The sequence below is a fragment of the Polyodon spathula genome, chromosome 8 (assembly GCF_017654505.1).
Source record: "Polyodon spathula isolate WHYD16114869_AA chromosome 8, ASM1765450v1, whole genome shotgun sequence".
Lineage (NCBI taxonomy): Eukaryota > Metazoa > Chordata > Actinopteri > Acipenseriformes > Polyodontidae > Polyodon > Polyodon spathula.
Window position 1 is genome coordinate 30,995,391 of NC_054541.1, and position 23,027 is coordinate 31,018,417.

The following is a 23,027-nucleotide window of genomic DNA, read 5'->3' on the forward strand; positions in this document are numbered from 1 at the left end:
AGTTGTTATACCACTTGTAATTATACTAACATTTTCCACCCTCTCTATATTTGTAGCTTATGTGGTTGAAAATCACATAGTTTCCAGACAAAAGATATAACCCCTGCTTCAAAAGAGCCATGGATCTCTAGTGGAATAGCTCCACTGCAAAACAAAGGCATTTCCAAAAATAGTGGACAGATGAACAAATGAAAACTGTGGCTGTGTTAGATGCAACCAACAGTGCTGTCACTTGTTGTGCCAATTAGTGAGTCACAGTTAGCAGACAAAAATCAATATGATTGAAATAATAAAAAACCCAACAATGTTTAAGCAAGTGCTTTCAATGATTTCCTGGAATCAATGAAAATATTCAAAGTGGTAGCACTCAATCTGGGTTAAGAGCAAAAGCAGTGCTTCCCTTATTGTTGTCCTCCCTCTTAAGTAAAAAAGAAGGCAGGTAAACAAAACTAATATAAAGTGGGGCAGCTTGGGGATTTGGAGCATGCAGAAATATTCCCTGGACCAAGCTGAATACTGTAAGTTATGAGAAACCGTAGTACATTTATGTTTTAATATACTGTTAATATCCTGTTAATAATAATAATAATATAATAATAATAATAATAATAATAATAATAATAATAATAAAATAATAATAATAATAATAATAATAATAACATAGTTGCTGTTCGTTTTATTTCCTAAATACATCACATTTACAGTACTGTGACTTTTCTAATTCAACATTACTGTAGGTTAGCTTTGACACAATTGATCTCTCAATCATTTTAAACCACCGATAGTTATATTGGTTTCTGTTGACATCTATCAAGGCACATGTTTGTGTGTCTGATTTTGTTCCATGTATGACATTGTTTAAAAGCTTTCATGTTACTGAGACTTAAATTTTTTTTTTTTTTTTTTTTTTGTCTAATAAAGCTGCCATTGTAGCATGTGGAACAGTGACTGTATTGTTAAAAGATGAACTCAATGTTTGTGAACATACTATCCAGTTATTTCCTTTTCCACTCTGGTATGACACAGTCGTGGAGTTGCAGGCAGCAATATGTCTTTTTTTAACTTAATTTCCAGGGCAATTGATTTTTTTTATCTTGTTCTAAAAATAGTTGATCTTCAGTTCTATATGAAGGATCACTATTAAGAGCCAGTGTCATTGATTAATGAACTTTGCTGGCACTGTATTGATTTTTATGGACATTATGTGACACCCTTGCTGTGTGTCCATGATAGTTTCCTATGGAGCGGACCAGAGAGGATTGCTTCAATACTTTCCTCTGTCACTCAGCCAGCAATATGAAACCGTGGAGACCATAGCTGTCAACTCTAATTACCTAAACTAGTGTTCAGTGTAGGACGATTCTGAACTGCAACTTACCCGCTGTTGTCTTGTCAAAATTCAGGAATAAATATTCAAGTGGTAACAGTTACAGTCTATTAGGTTTATTGTGGAAAATATTTTTTTATCTCCAAATAATTTTTTTCTTCTAAGCAATTCAAGTAGTTTATCACAGTCTTCTGTCATCATTTTTCAAATTAATTTGACTAAACTATAGACAGAAATAGAGGTGAAATGTACTGAATTTCTATGATAATTATGTGTACTGGTTATTTAAATTGTTTATCCAGTAGTGTCTTTTACCGTTTACCTAATAATGCACAATCATCACATTTGGGAAAGATGATTGTATTGAAGCAGTAACCAGTCTTGTAATTCTAGCTTAATATAGTTTTTAAAAACTTGATCAAGAGTTGTTGATGATTGATGGTTGTAAGCTATGACTGTATATGATTTAAATCATGTTTTTATAAAATATTGTATTAATAGTTTAGCTCCATTTTACATTTTAAGCACCCAACATATTTAGTTTTATGCACTACTGTACATTGTTTAAGCAAGTGCTTTCAATGATTTCCTGGAATCAATGAAAATATTCAAAGTGGTAGCACTCAATATGGATTAAGAGCAAAAGCAGTGCTTCCCTTATTGTTGTGCTTTTTCTTAAGTAAAAAAGAAGGCAGGTAAACAAAACTGATATAAAGCGGGGCAGCTTGAGTATTTGGAGCATGCAGACCAAGGACCAAGCTGAGTACTGTAAGTTATGAGAAACTGTAGTACATTTATGTTTTAATATACTATTATTATTATTATTATTATTATTATTATTATTATTATTAAGAATTAAGAAGAAGAAGAAGAAGAAGAAGAAGAAGAAGAAGAAGAAGAAGATATTTGTTTTTTGCTTTATCCCCAAAATACATCACAGTTACAGTACTGTGACTTTTCTAATTCAACATTACTGTAGGTTAGCTTTGACACAATTGATCTCTCAGTTATTTCAAACCACCCTGATAGATTTTTGTTCCATGTATGACATTGTTTAAAAGCTTTGATGTTACTGAGACTTAATTTTTTTTTTTTTTTTTTTTTTTGTCTAATAAAGCTGCCATTGTAGCATGTGGAACAATGACTGTATTGTTAAAAGATGAACTCAATATTTGTGAACATACTATCCAGTTATTTCCTTTTCCACTCTGGTATGACAGAGTCATGGAGTTTCAGGCAGCAATATGTCTTGTTTTAACTTAATTTCCAGAGCAATAGATTTTTTTTATCTTGTTCTAAAAATAGGTGATCTTCAGTTTTATATGAAGGACCACTATTAAGAGCCAGTGGCATTGATTAATGAACTTAGCTGGCACTGTATTGCTTTTTATGTTAACTTTAAAGTGGGCTTCAGGGGCGGGAGCTGGACCTGCTCACCTCCTATTTTTCTCCTGCCTGTCAAAGCTATCTGCCTATTTAAGCCACATCACAATCTGTGTTCCTTCTCTTGCCTTTACTTTTTTTGCATATGTTTCAGGAAAACTCCCTGCCGGATTCTCCTCAAAATAACTCAGTCATTTCTCTATGTCATTCATTTCTCCGATGGACTGTCCACTTCTAATGCAGACCTTTCCCCAGCAACCAGACCTGCTGCCCTGGCACTACGGAGATCAAAATGCCCCCGCTAGCAGGCTCAGCCTCTGGAGCAGCTATTTTAAAAACCGACAACAATATAAACATCCTGGCTGGAAGCAAGCATATGGCGTTGCTCAATAATAAATTGTACCTTCAGGCAAAAGTTGAATTTCACTCACCGCCCCACCCCTGCTCGCTTAGCATCACCAGCAATGCTTTGTCAGCAATAAACACTTGTTTAGATGGCTTAGACAATTGCTCCAGCACTATTGCGGTTCCTCCTTCAGCCTCTCACGTGCCAGTCTCCACTCTCTGCTCACCACCACCCGAGGTCACAGACATACATACGCTCTACACCGCCTCACAGTCACAGATCCTCACATACGCTCTGCACTGCCCAGCGGTCACAGACACATATACAGCTCTGCACTGCCCCACAGTCACAGATCCTCACATACGCTGTGCACCGCCCCACAGTCACAGACACACATACACTCTGCACCGCCCCACAGTCACAGACACACATACGCTCTGCACCGCCCCATAGTCACAGACACACATACACTCTGCACCGCCCCACAGTCACAGACACATATAAGCTCTGCACTGCCCACTGCCCCATACACTCTGTCACACAGACACACATACACTCTGCACCGCCCCACAGTCACAGACACACATAGACTCTGCACCGCCCCACAGTCACAGACACACATACGCTCTGCACTGCCCAGCGGTCACAGACACACATACGCTCTGCACCGCCCCACAGTCATAGACTTGCCCTACTTTTAAAGCCTTGGTTGGCCCCCTTTGTAATCTCCCTCTGTCCCATTCATATGCAAAAATCTTCATTCTGCTTCCTCCAAACCCAGCAAACCCAGAATCACTGAATCGCTAATCCAAGTCAAGATGGACAAAAAAATTCATGGTCCATTCCCCTTCTATAGAATTAGCCCCATCGGAATAGCAACCCACAAAATATAGGGAAAAGTGCCTAATCATTGATCTTTCCGCCCGAGAGGCAGGCTACTCCAGTCTCAACTCCCTAATTCCCCACAATGAATTCTCTCTTTGTTACATTACAGCTTCCAAAGCTATTAAATCCATCAAAGAAGCAGGCCACGCCGTCTGGCTTGCGAAAGCGGATATTTTAGATTATTTTAAATCATGCCCATTCATGCCTCCCTCCACCACCTGTTTCTGGATCTGCGGGGAAAACAACTTTATCCTTATATTCCCACCTTCGGACCCCCTCGCTCAAGCAATCTTCAATCTGCAATCCCTGTTTTCTTCAGTGGGCGTCCCACCCTCAAGATAAACCATCAGCCGGACTAGAATTCTTTTGAATCAACCGGGACACTGTCAGATCCGTAGCCAGCCTCCCACTCGACGATCATGGAATGCATTTGTCAGTTCGTTAACAACTTCAAAATATCAAAATCAATCTCAATACGCAACCCGTTATCTCCCTTCGGCCAATTCAATTTTGCAATTCGTATTATTCCCAAGGCAGAACATTCAAATCACACCTGGATTCTCACGTAAAAATATCTGTCAGAAGCAAGAAACTCTTCCCCAGAGCTTCCAACACTCCAGCTTTCCTCCTATACTCGGATCGTGGCAGCCATTTCTGCAGTCAAAGCTAACTCTAATTCCCATTTAATATGTCTGCTCATTCTCAAATACTACAAGCATTAATACATGGTGAGAGACGTGCTGTGAGACTGGAAATCTGTCTTGATTATGAGTTAGAGTTCCACTATTAGGAGAATGAATGGAGTTGTGAAACCCAAATCTCTGAATGTGAGTTCACCTTTTCCACTCCAAGCATACCGTTGATCGATCCTGTATTAACTAACACATAGGATGGTTGGCATCTTATCTCTCTAGACATCAGAAGGTTCCCCAGTTCCACCTTCTCATGAGAATACATGTCATCAGTAGGGTCCTGCGTTTTATACGACATGTTTTTTTAATTGTAATTCAACTGCTGTCCCCTAGGTGTCCCTGCAGCCACTCCAGTTATAGTAATCAAATTCACAATTAAGAAATCAATACATTATGCTTTGACTAATTAGAAAAATAAAAGCTAATTATGATGAGTATAAATGGTAATTGAATAAATTGATGCATTAAAAGAAAAATTGAGAGACCTAAACATGGAGTCAAGATCGCAATCAAAAAGCGTTTCATTGAGCGAACGCAAGCAACAATATCCACCTGGTGTTGTGTACACCGATGGGTATCATTTATTTTGCACAACTTGCAATTTGTCATTGGACCACACTCGAAAGTCTACAATAGACTGACATTTACCATCAGAAAAACACAGAAAACGAAAGGCTGAGAATGACAGCTATGAGATGGCGTCCTCCAGTAAAAAACGTAAGCGGAAGGAAAATTATGAACGCTGACAAGATGTTATTTTCGATTTGACAGAGGCATTTGTTTGTGCTAATATTCCCCTGAAAAAATTGATAATCCCAAACTACGTGCATTTCTGAAGAAACATGTAATAAATATGGGAGCAATTCCTACAGCAGGTCATTTGAGAAGGTATATCTACCCCCAGCTGCTGAGTTGCACAAGATGAAAACTGTACAACTGGTAAAGATGACTGACAGTGTATCTGTGGTTACTGACAAGTCTACAAATGCGAAAGATCAGTATGCTTTGCACATTGTGTTTGTTCTCCAAGGACTATCGAATACCTTCAAACTGAAAGTAATATTAGCCGATATAGTTAATCTGCACTCTGTGAATAACTCATCGGTGGCACAGGGCGTTGTGAAATTCTTAAACGCATTTGAAGTTAATTTTAATGATGTGACTGGATTTGTCTCCGATAATTCCAGTTACATGATCAAGGCATACAATTCTTCGAGGTTTACTTGACAAATTTAGTACATTGACTTGTAATGCCCACATAATAGCCCTTGCCATCAATATCTGGGCAAATAATTTTCCGAAAGCAGACAAGCTGGTTGCAACTGTTAAAAAAATTGTTCAAACATTGCCCGAGCAGAAAGCTACAGTTTAAAGACAACCTGACTGAAGCAATCCAACAAGAAGACTGTACTTTACCCATAAAGTTGCCACCTGAGCCGTGCATAACACGATGGGGCACTTGATATTCTGCTGCTGAATATCATTCCAAATACATTTTTTAAGCAGGTTTCGTGGAAAAGGAAATGCACATTTCAGCAAACACTGTAGTGCTAAAGGACCTCCAGAAATTGCTTAAGGATGTGCAAAATATAAAATCTCAACACTCCCTTATTGCAACACATGCCAAGGGACTGGTGGATCTGATTCAGTGGTTGGAAAGCCATGAAGTGAGAATCCATCACATATATAATAAAGCTGCAGAATTAATCAATACATAGCGAGCAATGGACAAGAGGCACACAGCACAGACCCCGCAATAAACAAACCATGTGTAAAAACCTTCCATGATGTTTCTGAAAAACTGGCTAATTACTGCAACCCGGATCAATGCAAAAAGAAACCACGTTTTTTTCAACCAGCTCATATCTTTCTGATGGCAGTGAGGATATTCAACCCACAAGAAGTGTGTAGTATGGATCTGGAAACCCTCCCATTATATTCTATTCCTGGATTTGATGCTGACTGTAAATCAGAAATGGACAAATACTATTTTTATTATTTATTATTATTATTATTATTATTATTATTATTATTATTATTATTATTATTATTATTATTATTATATTTGTAATATATATGTTACAGCATTGATGTTATGATTTCAGTATTTTATATAAATTGTTCTGGGAATCAGTGCTGTTTTTTATATTTTGTTGACAAATGATGTGTTCCTACTAGTAAACTGAAACATTTACATTATTTATTTACACATTCTAAAAATTAATATTGAATAAGACGGATTGGTATTAAAGGGATGCATGACTAAATAAATGTCTGTAGCAGCTGTTGCCGCCTAATCAATGCGCCAATGCATGTTAATAGAATGACTAATTTAGATGATTAAAGGAATCAGGAGATTATTAATCAGTAAGTGGTTTAATTAAGCAAACTACAGGACCACCTTAAAGTGGGAGGAATGACGTGCAGCCTAAGAAAGCAGGTTGCGTAAAACTCTAGCTTTAACTCTAACATCAGCCATCCCTCCTACACTACAGGTTGGTCATCATTCTCTTCATTCTGTGCCCAGAACCGAATATCCCCTACCCCATTTAATGAAAATTGGATTGTAGCATTCATCGTCCACACACAAGACATTCTTCATCTTTAGCCAGCATCCATAAAATCCTCTCAGGTATCCAATTTCATTATCGTAGCTTGTCCATCCCATCACCGACGCTTCTTTCCATCCCCACAGTGCGCCTCACACTCAAAGGCACTTCCAAGAGCCTTCCCCCGTCATCTCCATCCAGACTACCCATAGCTACAGACACCCTTTCCCAATTAATTTCAATTTTTTAAAATTTCAACCCATTTGACGACCTGGTGATGGAAGCTATGTTCCTGTCAGCTTTCTTCAGATTTCTAAGAAGTGCAGAATTCACAGTGCCATCACATTCCAGTTTCCCAGCCATAGGTATTCGTTCTTGTGATCGTTTAATAATTACTGATAATCATTTCATTCTGTTCCTTCACTCATCTAAGAATTTATTCAGTTATCCAAGATAAACTCCCATCTCTCCCCTTACGCTTCCTTGTCCAGGTTTCTGTCAAAAAATCATTCTGTCCCCTAGATCCCATTTATTGACTGTTTCCGTAATGTCATTACAAGACACTGGTTGCAACTTATCTTTCTTCTCTTATCTCCAAAGGTTCATGAGACAGTGCCTCAAGGATTTCTCTGTTTCAGGGGTCCCGGAGACCCTCCACAGTACTACACAGTCTATTAGGTTTATTGTGGCAAAGCACTTTTTCTTCTAACCAATTCAAGTAGTTTATCACAGTCTCCTTGACTAAACCACAGACAGAAAGAGAGGTGAAATATACTGCATTTCTCAGATAATTAAGTGTACTGGTTATTTAAATTGTTTTACCTGTACTGTCTTTTACTGTTTACCTAAATAATCATCACATTTGGGAAAGATGATTGTATTCAAGCAGTAACCAGACTTGTAATTTAAGCTTAATTTAGTTTTTAAAAACTGGATCAAGAGTTGTTGGTAATTGATGATTGTAAGCTATATATGATTTAAATCATATTTTTATAAAATAGTGTATTAATATTTTAGCTCAATTTTACATCTTAAGCACCCATCATATTTAATTTTATGCCCTACAGTACTTTGTCACAATCAAAATAGACACATATTTTTCTTCTATATATCAATGCAGAGTATAAAATGCTTTTGAGCATTAGCACTTGATACTCCTGACCTGACAGGATCATTATGGTGATTTAATCTATGTTGAGGGAGAACAGATGAGATTGAAACTGCATTCATTATATTTTAGATGCTTTTTAAAAACATAAAATATCTACGATCTATTTCCTTTAGTTTTTTAGCAAGTCAGATTCAATGTAATTTAAATAAACAAAGTGAGTGTCAATAACTGTCTGCCCCTGGTTGTCCTTTATTATAGTCAGTTCAACTGTATTGTCAATAATATATGTGTGTTTAGGTCATACATTAATTGATGCTTCCATTCTGTGAATACTCACATTTAACTAGATGGAAATGCTTTATTGTCATCCACAATCTACTAATCAGCAGATTGATTTTATTTCAGAAGACTGAGCTGAGAAAAGATGAGAAATACTCAAATTAATAAATGCCCTTAGAAATGAAATATGGTGCTTATAAAAAAATGACTTATCAAAAAGGGTTTTAAAAAACGACCCGCAAGAATATAATATTATTTCATGAAGTCAGGAACACACATTTTAAGGGGAATATCTTGAGAACCATCAAGGCTGGAGCTGAAACACTTTCTATAGTTTCCTAAGGACCCCAACCACAGAAATCCCACTCTGCTCTGCCACAATTTCCCTGACATTGCACATAGGTAGAGCCTTGTGTTTTATAATGAAATGCAACATATAAAACATTTAAATTGGGAGGTTTATGCAAAAAATACTTGCAATAAATACTTGCAATCGTAGTTGTCAAGCTCAGCCGTTACCATAGACACGGTCTGAAGGGAAACGAAAGCTCTGACTAGCACTTGCGCAGATGTATAATTTGGAGCAAGATGTTTGTTTCTAAAATGCCTAAACCACGCATAACAATTAAACAACGCTGCAAATGGTAACAAAATGCCCATTGACTATAATGGAGAAAGGAATGCCCATTGACTATAATGAAGAAAGGAATGCCCATTGACTATAATGGAGAGAGGAATGACAGCTTATAACTTAAAAGTTAAGATAAATCTTAAAACCCCTTATATGTCATTACATAGACATGAACTATTATACAAAATAAAAGTGGAATGACATCGAATGACAGCTGTTTTCCATGGCCAGGAATACCGAAAAAACAGTAAAATCATAGATACATAAGGAATGACAGTATGTATGTGCTAGGGCTCTAGTACTCGTGGTGAATACAGTTCTTTAGTACAAACAAAAGTGCAGTTGTTGATCTGGGTTTAGTGCTGGCCTTTGGCGACAGCTAACTCTCCAAATAATTATAAACAGTATCATTAATGACAAACAAAAACAAACAAAACACTCAAGTTACACAACACAGGTTCTTCTTCTGGTCATTTAATATAACCATTCACAAAGGAATGGCTCACGTCACTACGCCCCCCTTTTATAACGTTACCCGTGACCCCTTGATCAACAAGCATGTCCGTTCCTCCAGTCCACGGATGCCACGCCATTTCCCGTCCGGGTTATTGAGTTTGTGTACTGTAGTTCTACCCTCTTTCTAGATAGCCAACTTCCACCTAACCCTGGGAATAAACTGTGATGCCATTTAGAACAGGGTACTCTGTTCCCTTTACACAGCACCCTCGCAGGACGGAAGGGAAATCTAACACCAAGAATCATTAAATTTCTGTCACAGGTGGTCATTGTTGTCAAATCATTTAAACCAAGAATCCTAATGAATGAAAAGAAACAGCCTTCTCCACCTTTGCCAGGTCATTTAAAAATTAGACAACTAACGAGGACTCAAATCTGCTCATGCCTATTTTACATATATTAAAAAATAAGTAATATATTTTTTCACTTCAGAACTCAGTTTCTATTTTTAAATGCACACTTCAGCCAGGGGGCTGGAATCCTATGACCACAGTTCACTGGAGCAATACTCTGACATTGATAGGAGCAGTCACCAAGAAAAAAAAATGTAACCAAGCAACCCTCTTTAAGAGCATTGCAATTCAGCTTTGTTGAAGTGTAAAATGACATAACCCAGGGATAGCTTGCTCGCATAAACCGATATCTTGGTTATTAAAAGAAATTGCTGAGTATTACAGGCTTCTTGAAACCCGTGTTTTTCTCCTTCAGAAACACAGCCCTCCTCATACATTTGGTCTTCTTTGAATATCATGTCATTTAACTAGTTTTGTAATTATGTGGCACAGTTTGTTAAACAAGGTTTTATTTAAATGTTCTGGTTTTTCGTGTCAAAGTATATCATTGCAATATTTACCATCATATTATTAACCCTCCTTTATGAATTGCCAAGAGGGTGGGGCATTAGGGGCAGGAAGAAAAACCACACAGGTTCAAGTGGTCACAAGACACAGACCTTTCAAAAAACATAACATGCAAATGAGAAATGTATTTTTCCTTTTCCCTATCAATTGATACACAGAGGAATAATTATTTTGTAACTTTCACTAGTGGTCCAAGTATACGGTACCTCCAAAAACAAAATGCAATGATCCAATATAACAGTATGTGACAAGTGGGATCTCTTTAATATGTGTACCCTGCAATATTAAGGAAACAGACTGTCCACTTTTTAAATACAGGAACATCAAAATGGTTTCACTGACAGCATAACAGTACCTACCTGTCGCCAGATGACTAATTTGGTTGAAGTCAATGAAGGGAAGTGCCCTTTTATTAAAAAAGAGGACTTTAAAAATGAAAAGACCAAGGCACTTGTCATATGATAGTTATAACTAGAGGAAACATCTAGTTTACACTTCATATACCTGGTTGATTAAATTAACTGAAGTGACCAAAAACTTAAAGGTAAAAAGCTGCATTCTTTAGACAAATACACATCGTATGCTTGTGCCTATGTTGGTTTCTGTTTCCCATTATGCCTATACAGTAGCTGAACTTGAATGTACCATTGTACATTACCAGTTTATAATATGAAGTATTTGTCCCAATTGTTTTACTTGTATGACATATATTTTGCCAAGCAAACAACATAAAAAAAGACTTGTATAAGGGATAAAATGCAATGTTTTATACAATGATTCATGAAATTTTTCAATTCCTCTGAATTCAATATGCTCAGAAAATATTAGGTTATTACCATAACCCTGGTTCCCGGAAAAAGAGAATGACAACCATTACCGAATGGGAAGAGCCTCTCTGACCGTCAATCTCTCAGCAAATATACAAAAGCTGCTCTATCAGGGCCCTGCTGTGAGGGGGGAAGTCCCGCCCACCTCCTGCTGAAGAGGGACGTCCTCACAGTAGCACATAGCCATTTTCTTTCGAAAACAGAGGTCAGCTGGGGGCACGACCTTAAAGGTAATTGTTGTCATTCTCTTTTCAGGGAACAAGGGTTATGGTAATAACCTAACGTTCCCTTTCAATTCGAATGACAACCATTACCGAATGGGAAAGCTGCATCAAAGCCGGTGTGACTCCAGATTACCGACAGTACAGCCCCACTGTGATAGCAACAGCCCACATGACGCCTAAGGGCATGCTGTCTGCAAAACTCTAGAGGGTCTAGTTCAGTTTGTCACATCAAGGCGCTAAAAATGCACAAATGTCTGACTACCTGTCCATGTAGCAGCATTGCATAACTCATGTAAGGAGGCGCCATGAAGGAAAGCCCATGAAGTTGCCTGGCCCCTGGTAGAATGGGCCATAATGTCCCCTGGTAACGGCGAGTCCATCTGTTCATACGCCAAGCGTGTCACATCTGTCACCCAGTGTGTTAGACGTTGCTTCGATAGGGCCTGACCTCTAGAGAGGGACCCGTGCCGGTTGAAACCTCTCCCAAATCTGCTTCACCACTTGAGGATGCAGCCTCCACTCCGAGCTGACTGGAGCTCTTCTGGACAGGAGGTCTGCTGTCTTGTTGTCCACACAGGGGAGGTGAACTGCCCAACCGGTACTGATCCGGGTGCACCTTGAGCGTATTTACCCAGGCTTGAAGCGAGCACATTCTCAGCAGCCCTAGCGGAAGGATTCTCGAGGTGGCTGCCTTCACCCTCAACAACCTTTGATATATTCTGTCCTGTATGAGAGCGTCCTCTCTGAATAAGGAGAGTGTGGCCTCGAACGACCGAATCCTATCTTTCGACAGTGAGGCAAGCATGCTCACAGAGTTCAGTTTGATTCCCAGGAACACTGTGGACTGAGGTGGTATGAAATTGCTCTTCTGTTGATGTATTGAGAGCCTTAACTTCGTCACATGATCTATGACCTGTTTTGTGTGAGCCTCTGCGCGTGCTTTTGAGTGCGCGCAAACTAGCCAGTCGTCCAGATAGTTCAGGATCCGAATACCCCTTAGCCTGAGTGGAGCCAGTGCTGCATCCATGCACTTTGAAAAAGTGTGTGGTGCCAGCGAGAGGCCAAAAGGCAGCACCAGAATTCATATGTGATGCCTTGAAAGGGGAAGCTCAGAATTTCTGTGTGCGGGATGGATCGGGATGTAAATGTAGGCGACTTGCAGGTCGATCGATGTGAACCAGTCGCCCGGTTGGACGGACTGGATGATACTCTGTGCTGTCAACATGCTGAACTTCCTCTGTTTGAGGCACAAGTTGAGGATCCTGCGGTCCATAATTGGTCTGAAACCGCCATCCCTTTTGGGCACCAGGAACCTGGAGTAAAAGCTGCTGAGGGCATTGCTTGGGCTTACCAAGCGTACAGCGTTCTTCCTTTGAAGATTGGCGATCTCCTGTTGAAGGAGTATTGCCCTCGCTGGTTCGACAATGGTGGGGAGCACACCCTTGAAGGGTGGCGGACCTATGCGGAATTGTAAAGCATATCTGTGTCTCATTGTCGATAGCACCCAGAAGTCCTGGGTGCAGCCTTGCCATGGGTCGTTGCGGTTGGTCAGTTCGGTTGTGGGGGGGTTTGGTAGCAGCCGGGGCCCCTCAGGGGCAGTCTCCCTTGGGCTTGGGAGGGGGTGGGTCTTTCTTAGGCCCTGGCCTCGGTCTCCAGCCGGAGAACCGGTTACCACTGGCCTGTGGTGGTCCCCTGCCGTTGGCCCTGCCTCTGCCTCTGCCTGCTTGTCTGTTCTGTGGTGGAGGGCGATGTTCAGACCCTTTCACCCCGGCAGGCTGCTCATGCCACCTTGGGCGCTGAGGGTAAGCCGGAAGATGCAAAAACTTGGAGGCAACCTCTGTGGCCTTGTGGGACCTGTAGGATCACATCAATGGTCACCCCAAAAGTCTGCCCTGGTGTAATGGGGGCATCCAGTAACGCCACCTTCTCGGTCTCCACGACCTTGGCTTGTGTCAGCCACAAATGCCGGCAGGCAGCCACCAGTGACCTCCCTGATGCCTGACCTAACTCCCTTATTAGGTCGGTCATCGCCTTAGCCACCGCCTGGAGCTGACAGCTCGACTGGGCTAGGGGATCTAGGCAGAGGGGATGGGGAATGAGACTGTGGGGGCTGGAGCTGCCCGGTGGTAGGGGGCAGCCTGCCCTGAGATTTCAATAAGGTCTCCAGCATGGTCTGCTGAGCCCTTACAGTCTCTGCCAGCTCCACGAAGTGCCGCTCGGCCAAGCTTGGGCACCTTCGAGGCGACTGTGATGGTAAATGTCTGCACTTGAGTGGAGAAGGAGAGCGGTGCCTGAGCGACGACCATCTGTCCCTTGGAGAAGGGGAGCAGTGCCTGGGCGACGACTGCCTGTCCCCTGGTGAGAGTCCTAACGAGTGGCACCGCCTCGGCGGTGACCATCTCGCCTTCTTTGAGAGGTACCTGCGCCTCTATACCGGTGGTGGGGTAGGGGAGAGTGACCCAGATGAGCGTGAGAGCTCCCTGGTCACTGTAGCAGGGAGTGTCCTGGATGACCTCTGCAGAGGCTCTTGGACCACTGATCTCATTCTCCCCTGGTTGGAGGTGAGAGACTCTGCTGGGGATAGGGCCCTCTCCGTCGCTTAGTTCTCCTTGAGAACTTCCAACATGGAGAGCAGTCCAGCTCACCTGCCAGTGCCTTGGACGCGTATTCTGGCCCTAGGCACCTGGCACAGGATCGATGTTCGTCCTGCCTGGGCAGCTTAGCTGGGCATCAGTCACATTGGTGGAAGCCAGCTGAAGACCCAGTCAATTACACTCACATGTTTGCAGTTGTTGTTTTTTTGGTTTTTTTTAAACTGCTGTGCTCAATGAGCAGCCTGCAGACGCGTGTTTTTTTTTTTTTTAAGCGATTCACCGGTGTCGAATCAGTCGAAACGAGACGAGTGCTGTCGGCGCCGAGATCGATGCCGACGTGTAGCGCGGGTGGTGCCGGGCTGTAGACGGCGTCGAAGCTATTCCCAGGTGCCAAATCAATCTGAGCCGGAAACGGCGCTGAGAAAAGCGCTGTCGCTGCCGAGACAGTTGGCGGCGAGTGGACCTGTTCCACGGTCAGGGCCAAGCTGTAGGTGTCGCAGAAAAAGTTTACACCGGTGCTGAGTCAATCAGGACGGGGTAGTCGCTGTTTTCTCAACCTCGTGATTGCGGGAAAAACCACGGTTGATGCCGGGGTATGCAGCTGATGATGCAAGCACAGCCGCACTAGGAAAGCCAGAGGATTGAGAGGGGCACTAGGCTTTTTTTTTGGTCGCTGTGACCGATTAAATCGGCATAGAGGACGACGCCGCGAGCCCGCGGGGTCTCCTTACAGCACCACAACAGCTCTCACACAGTGTACCAACTACACAAGGCCTCATGTAGTGAAAAGAGCAATGGCTGCTCACTAATCTCTTCAGGGGGGTCGAAACCAGCTCTAGTCAGAAAACTAATAAAGCAAGGCCACGCTTGAGCGCGATTCTACCTTGAATTAATCTTTAATTTGCGGATAAATCCAACAAATTTGCCAAATTTGTTACTTAAAAGCACGACCTGTCTCAGAGAGATGAGAGAGAAAACGACGATGTGCTACTGAAAGGACGTCCCTCTTCAGCAGGAGGTGGGCGGGACTTCCCCTTTCAGTTGGAGATGAGGTCAGGTAAGAGGTCTGTAGCTATTTATATTTAGCATGGTATCAAGAAACAGTACGGTATCTATATGGTAAATTACATAAGCGTGCAGTTTGTCATACCTATTTAGAAATCTATTCTTTTTTTTTTACCTTTTAAAAAGACACACTGTTATGAAAGGAGTAACTCATTATTTCCAAATGCTTTACTTCATTTGAGCATATGGTACCGTGACATTAGTTACAGTTTGTGTTTTATACAATATTACAGACAACGAGCCACATAAACCATCTCATTATTACCAATTACAAATGTATCATCAAGTGATGCTGTGCTCTACTATTAACTTGTCATGTAACTGGAAAAATTGATGTTGTGTTAAAAATGAGTTCAAAGGGGAGTACATTTGAAGACATAGCTGTCAGAAAACATTTACTCCTTGGCACAACCCTGACGGTTTGTAAAGCTAACAAAGTGTCTGGTGATTTTCAGTGCGACTGTACAGAAGTTTCTATGCAAACTGACATTTTTTTGGAAATCAGCTTAAGTGTAATATATTATAAATATTACTATAATTTTCAAAATATATGTGGATTGTGTGTTCCTAAAGGCCTTGCTGGTCAGAACTGTACAGAATATACTTAGAGACCTATGAGTGCTGCCTGTCTAAAATCAGTGGACCTTCTGTAAAGTGTTCCTTGTTTTAGTGTTTCTGCTTTATAATATCTGTTTTATAAAAAAGTAATACAAATATACAGAGCATCAAAATAAACTTATCACTATTATAACACGTTGTGAGAGATCAAATGATTCTTGGTGTTAGATCTCACTAAATCATCGACCCAATCGGCATGTTGGAGGCTGGACTAGGGCAGCTTACTGTGGCTCGCCATCTTGGGTGCTCACAGCCAGCAATTTCAAACCTGGCGAGACAGTATAACCAGACACACTCTGTCAATGACAGGCCACGAACTGGGAGACCAAGAGTCACAAAACCTGCCCAAGATCGACAGATCATTCTGCATCATCTTCGTGATGTCAGTTATTAATCAGCACAATAAAAAGTCACTGCACCTGCTCTAAAACAGAGTTTGTCATTTCTAGTGAATTTTATCCAAATATAAGTGATACATTTCTTTTGATGCTCAAATATAAGTGATATGTGTCTTTTGATGCTCAGAATATATATATATATATATATATATATATATATATATATATATATATATATATATATATATATATATATATATTACACGCGTCAATTGACATTTGACGTATTACAACCATTAAAAAAAGTCATACGATTTGCTCTTTTGTTGAAGAAGAGTGTACTGTAATTATCCTAAATAGGCCTATTACTTTCCTCTGTAAAGTGCAAGAGATACAAAACAGCACTGCAGAATACTTTGCCTGTGGATCATCCTTGATGTAAATGGCAGATTGACAGCAGTCAATTAATTCCTCATACAAATTGGTGTTGAGTAAGAATTTTTAATCCAAAAAAAAAAATTTGACATTTTGTTACAGAAATAGTTATTTTCAATGCTGAGACTTTTTATTTATTTTTTTTTGACCAGGCAATCAGTAGTATTTTAGTTACACCCTGTCATGCTTTCAAAAGTAAACCTCTGATAAACCACTTTTTCAAAAGTACAATATATTGGTTATCTTGTACATACCATTGTGCAAAGAAAAAAATACATTACAAAGCAATTCAACACTGACACAAAAGATATAACAATTTTTTTTAACATCTGAAGGCATTACATAATTCCAAGAATTCAGTGAGAATTTAAGGCCATTTTTGTACTAAATTTTTTTTTTTTTCTTGTATCTTGACACGCTACTCACAAAAACGGTGCATTTCTTGTAAAACTGTACATGCAAAACATTAGTGCGAGCTATAAGATATGACCAAGCATACTATGGATTATTTGGATATCTCAGTAAACAAAGTTAATGTGTACAAACTCACATGGCTGCGCATTAAAATTCTCTGGCACATTCACCTGATAGGCGCACACATACACACACTGTATGCATGGCAAGGTGACAAAATAAGGTGACACCAGCAAATATACTAAAACCAATATCCCTGTCTCTGGAGCTACCTAGACTTTTCAGATGGAGATCCAAAATGAAATACTAAGTAGGCAGCAATATGCAAAAAAATTATTTATCATACGGTCACAACTATATGGGTTTGATAAGCCATCAAATCGAGAAAGAGGGACCAAATAACCTTGGTGTCACAACTCTATTTAACCGAAAATTGTTTTTGTAGTGGCCAAGTATCGTACAATGTATAACGTCAGTTTGAATTTTTTATTTATTTATTTTTATTTCTGGAAGGCTACGATATAAAAAATCCATGGTGAACAGCCGAAACAATTGTACGATTAGACTGCATTGCCTAGTTTTAAAAAGAAAAAAAGAAAAGCATGTTTGGCAACTTCAGACAACTTGGGTCCCATTCACAAAGCTTTAACTTTTAAATTGTTAACCTTTTTTTAAGTCTGCTTTGAATAATGAAATTGTTGTAGGCTGATATTAGTTTATTTAAAATGCATCCATAACTACAAAACACTCAATGGTAATACGTACAGTCGTTATAAAAGAAACTCATTCATTATTTGACAAATGCTACGCCTGGAAGTATTTTTCAATGTCTCAATTCAGACAGACTTCTAGTCAAAAGGTTTAAGCAATTTTAACAGTTTCTTTAGTCTAATTATATGTAAAATGCATATAAAGCTTTGTTAAACACAAACTTAAAAAAGCCACATTTGTGAATAGGGACCTGTTTCCAATAATATTATAACATAATATTTTATGTGAAAATACAACATCTATATATAATGTAACGTTTCCAGGGCCTAGATTTTCAAAGCACTTTACACCAAATCTTCATTAACATGATTTTCTCAAAAAAGACACCTAAAAAAAGTGAACAATAAATTCATTCTTATAATTTTAAAATTGTACCATTGTAATTGGTGTTTTTTTTTTCTTTCTTTAAGAACAACAAAAGTAATTGTTATGAACAATTTGGACAAAAGAAAAAAAAAAGCCTTGAGAATCTAACCCCAGATATCTTAAAATAAAAATACAGAAGTCCTAATTTTATAATGAAGATATTATATATGAATGTGTTGATATTAAATTAATTTAGAAAAGCTAGAATACAGTTAAACCTGTATAAAGAGGATGTTGAGGTTAAATAAGCTACCCCCCCCCCGCCTAGAATGCTCTAAAGAAGGGATATGGTTTTACTTTTTAGTATGTTTTATCTGCAAGGTAGCACACACAAGAAGTATAATTATTCCAAAGTTTATATTTAAAGTATGATTATAAAAGTATTCCACTGTAAAAATCATTAACATGTAAACATTACGAGATAGAGGAAAAGCATTCCCATGGTTATTTACAACAGTCCAGGAATTAGGAATCCTGTTAAAACATGGTTAGACTGTTAAAACATGGTTACACCTTTTCCCCCATTAACATTTTAGGAGTTGTTCCTTTGTGACTTTCCTTTGATCCTGCTTTCCGTTTTTTCTAAGCTTTAACTCCTTAAGGAAAGCTGCTTTATTTCCAAGGCATTCATGAAGACATCCAGTTTTGTAGGCAACCTGCCTGTACCGTCCAATTCTTTAAAGTCCTTAAAGAAGAACTTTAAATGGAAGTAAACATGTCATCAGAGATGCTTTCGAGTCCTGTCGTCATCCCAGTCTACATAGTGCAAGCAGATAAACGAGGTGCCTGGGCAGCACATAGTGGTTCTGATGGGTGGAGGGCTAGGGGTGGCAGGCGATTAGAAAGGTCAGATCTGGGTTTGCAGAGGGTGCCCGGGAGGTGTGTAGGGAGGGGGTGCAGGAGACGGCTTGATCGCTCTTGCTTTCATGTAAGACAAGAACTGGTCTGGAATTTCCGCAAGTACATCCTTTGCCAAACGGGCCATGCTCAGGACGTGGTTTCCCGTCCTGTCAACGTAGTCTCTGAATGGGACAAACTGAGAAGTAAAAAGAAATAAGGGCCCAATTAAGTTAGGCAATGGTCCAGCTGTATAAATCCTGAACAGTGTAAATACTGTCCTGTCAGACTGTGGCTTCCCACTTAAGGGCTTCTCTTTGTTTTTTTTTTAGATCTGTTTGCCTTTGAGAGACTAATTTGCAAAACCTTGAGCTTAAAATAACAAATAGTCCTTGTCTGCCGTTAAGAAATAAATGGGGGAACAATTGGGGTGTTCACTTGTATTTTTGGTTGAATCAGTTTACTCCAAACCCAAGCTGATTGGCTAATGTTCAACCTAATTATGTACCTCTCAACAAAATATAGCACACTCAGGTTTCCTAACAAATGTTAATTAGCATGTTTGCAGTGCTGAACAAGACTGAATCTAATGATACAAAGAGATAATTGGTCTTTATTGGGCAAAGGCTAATAGAGTGAACAATATGAAAGGCCCTTTCAGATGGACTTTATCCAGAATTATTTGGCTTCTTATTAATTCCCTAATTGTACAAAATGAAGGCAGATGTAGATTTGTGCTGGTGGTGGAAACCTTTCCCTCTTGCCTGCTCCACACCGTGCACCTGCTGCCACTGTCATCTGCTGTCAATAGCATAGGAAATGTTTAGCAATTAACTACGGCTGGCCCTGGTGTCCCGCATGGCAGTGCATTCAATCTTATTAATTTGGAGCTAGTCAGCTGGAAGGTAGCCTCACGAAGCAGAAAAACCTGAAAAACATTTTAGTTCCTGTGGGTTCAATCTTCATATAGCAGTTTGGTGTCAAAACATGAACACCAAAATGGGGTATTTTCTTCTCAACAATGTCAGGTTCACATTTCTGTTAAAGCAGGCAAAACCGTGAATTGGCAGCCAGAAAAACCAAAAAACATGTTCCTGTGCAACCAAGATTTAGTGTATTTAGTATATTCCTTAAACAGTGATATCAACTAGAAGTAAATAGAATAAAGTTTAAAAAAATGGAGACAATACAATTAACATCATTCAAATATACTGCATTAAACAGGAAAAAAATAGCTATAATAGATGTGGCGGGTGTCCCGCCCCTTTGTATATATTTGTTTATTACTATTAATTATTATTATGATTTACATTATATATGTAAATATATGATAACAAAAAAACAACATTATGTATTAATTGTATTATTGTTTGAGGCGTGCATGAAAAGTCATCGCCTTTACTTTTTATTGTTTTGGTTTTCGAATTTCCTCGTGAGAATGCATGACTGCCCGCTACTGATTGTTTAACTGGCTGACAATAATGCAGACTTAGTAAAGCAGTGCACAATGTGAGGGATAATACAATAATTGGCAGCTGGGTCTAAACCAGCACGATACTTGTTATTGTTTGTTGTTTGTTCATTTGGGCCAACATGCCTTTTGTGTTATGAAAGTGTTTTGTTTTGTTTAAATCTTTGTTTTATTATTTAATAAAACAGTGAGCGCCGAAGCGTCTCACTGTGCCCCGCCATTGTTTGTTTTGGTTTAATTTCCCTGGTCTGACATCACCCCTGCAGCTATCCAACTCACCACAGCACATAAGCAACGCTGGTACAACCAGATAGAAAAATGCAATTTACAGTTTTCCATTGTTTGAAGAAATACAAATTGTCCTTCAATATGTGTAAAAAACACACATTTATTATAGCTTCAAAAAGGTTTGTTGGAGAGAAGCAAACAATCTAGTGTTGAATAACCTATTCAATTGCTCTTATCTTGTAGATACATAAAGCTTTCTGGGTGGACACTTTCCTTATCTTGACTGTTTCGGCACCTACTCTAGCTTGTCTTTTTTTCAGTAGATACTTTAAAAATTGTTACCATTTAGCTCAGTAATGAGGAGTTGGGGAGATAAAATTATATCAGGAGATGTGGGAGCTCAGAACAACTGGATGGCTTAATAACGTAATTCCATGAAAAGGTTTAATTATTCAGCTCTCTCTTCTACTTCAAACAATGTGTTCACTGCATCATAAAGAATGTCAATCAGCTAAGAGAACTATTTTCCATAATGGCATTCAATTACTGTAATTCTTACGTGCAATTATACCCTGAGGAATTAATTTACGTTATTTACTGTAAAACTTTTGTTACTCAGATATTGGCTTAATAATTTTCTCATTTTCTTGATCAGGTCCAGTCTTCTCACTGAGCAGATTAAAAAAAAAAATAATAATTGTTCCTGCTCACACTGAAACAATCATAACGTATCTGTGCATTTCCAAAAATTTCACCTTAACAATGGATTGCTCTGTTTTAGGAACTTCCACTCTCTCATATCCTTGGAGTCCAAATAAAGCAGCATTTTGTAGTTAAAATTGTAACAGTGCGCACATCTGCTATTACCTAAAACAAAATATTAAATAAAAAGCACTGATAAATGATTGTTTATTGATTTTATTTTCAAACCCATCATTGAATAGTCGGAGCTAAAGCTAGTTTTTCAAGTTCTAAAAAATAAACTGAAGTTTCATCACTGTTGAAGCCTGACTGAAATCAGTTCCTCTCAAATCAGGAACTCACATCACAGTTTCCTCGCCATTAGTGACAATAGGCATTCATACTTTGTTAGGGACTGTGACGAAGTGCCCATACCTGTGTGTATTTTCTATTATACATTGCGTGTTGTGTGTTTAATGTTGGTGTATAGTCATTGGTACACAGGACATAAACGGGTCTGTGTAACACGAGTGTTTAAAATGATTATTTGTATTTAGGCACAAGGATTGCACAGCACTTCACGTGCAGGTAAAATGTAACAATATGCGAGCACGGGGAATTGCACTTTATTAATTCACGTGCAGTTGTACCGCGACTCCAATTGAATGATTGAATAGCAGTCGAGTCTCAGTACAGCTGCATAAAAGCAGCATGTTTTCACTCACTCGGGGTTGTGTGTTCGGTGAGTGGAGAACGGGATTGGAGACTGAGGTAATAATAAGTGTAATAATAATAATAATAATTGTTAAACAGAAGCTTGTCGTGTTCTGTCTGTATAGTCCGTTTTGTTTGTCTTTTTGTTTTGGCGAATGTGCCGTGTCCTGTGTCTTGTTTGTCTTTGCAACCTTTTATTTTCAGCTTGTATAAATTATTAAATGCTGAGTGAGACCATTCGCTCAGCTCCACCAAACTCCACCTCTCTCTCTGTTTATTTCCTGGCTCAGGTCTGACGCCACCCACTCCGCCCGTCTTTGTGACAGGGACTCATTATAGTTTGCAGTTTTTCCATATTTTGTGAGGATTACCCATACTGTATATCGTCTGTAAATGCTGAAAGGTTTAGAGTAATGTACACATGTACTGTACATAAAAATGAACTAGACATTTAAGTTTACCAAAGAGGCATAGTTTGTTCACTGGTTTTTATAGGCGGATTATAATTTGAGTAAAATACAACATTAGCGCCGTCTAGTTTGAAGAGCAAAGAGGGAGAGAATCAGATATTTCCAAAATTAAGGCGCATAATTGAAATTGAAAAGTCAACCTTATATCCTATTGACTTTTTCAAATGACTGGTTCAATTATTAAATGCTCTGCTCAAGAGCCTTGGGAACAACAATCATTTCAGCATCCAGCCACTTCAGAGGGAGTCACTAGAGCTTTGGATGTCAGTCAGTTCTGTGCTTTGCTGTAATAATATGCAGTCAGAAACTGGAAAGCACTTTTTAAGTAGTTATTTAAAACTGTTGCATTGTGAAGCTATGGAAACATATCACAAAGGTTATATTCCTTATTTTGT

The 23,027-nt window shown here is 39.3% G+C and overlaps 1 protein-coding gene across 2 annotated transcripts in view; it reads right to left on the reverse strand.

Moving 5' to 3' along the window:
• Positions 1 to 18,814: 18,814 nt before the first annotated feature.
• Positions 18,815 to 23,027, reverse strand: part of LOC121319762 (copine-8) — a 139,102-nt gene continuing 134,889 nt past the window's right edge. For both annotated transcript variants that reach the window (XM_041257552.1, XM_041257553.1), the window contains one exon: positions 18,815 to 19,267. In XM_041257552.1, coding sequence (XP_041113486.1) covers positions 19,079 to 19,267 — 189 coding nt within the window. In that variant the 3' untranslated portion in view covers positions 18,815 to 19,078. The remainder of the gene's footprint in view (positions 19,268 to 23,027) is intronic.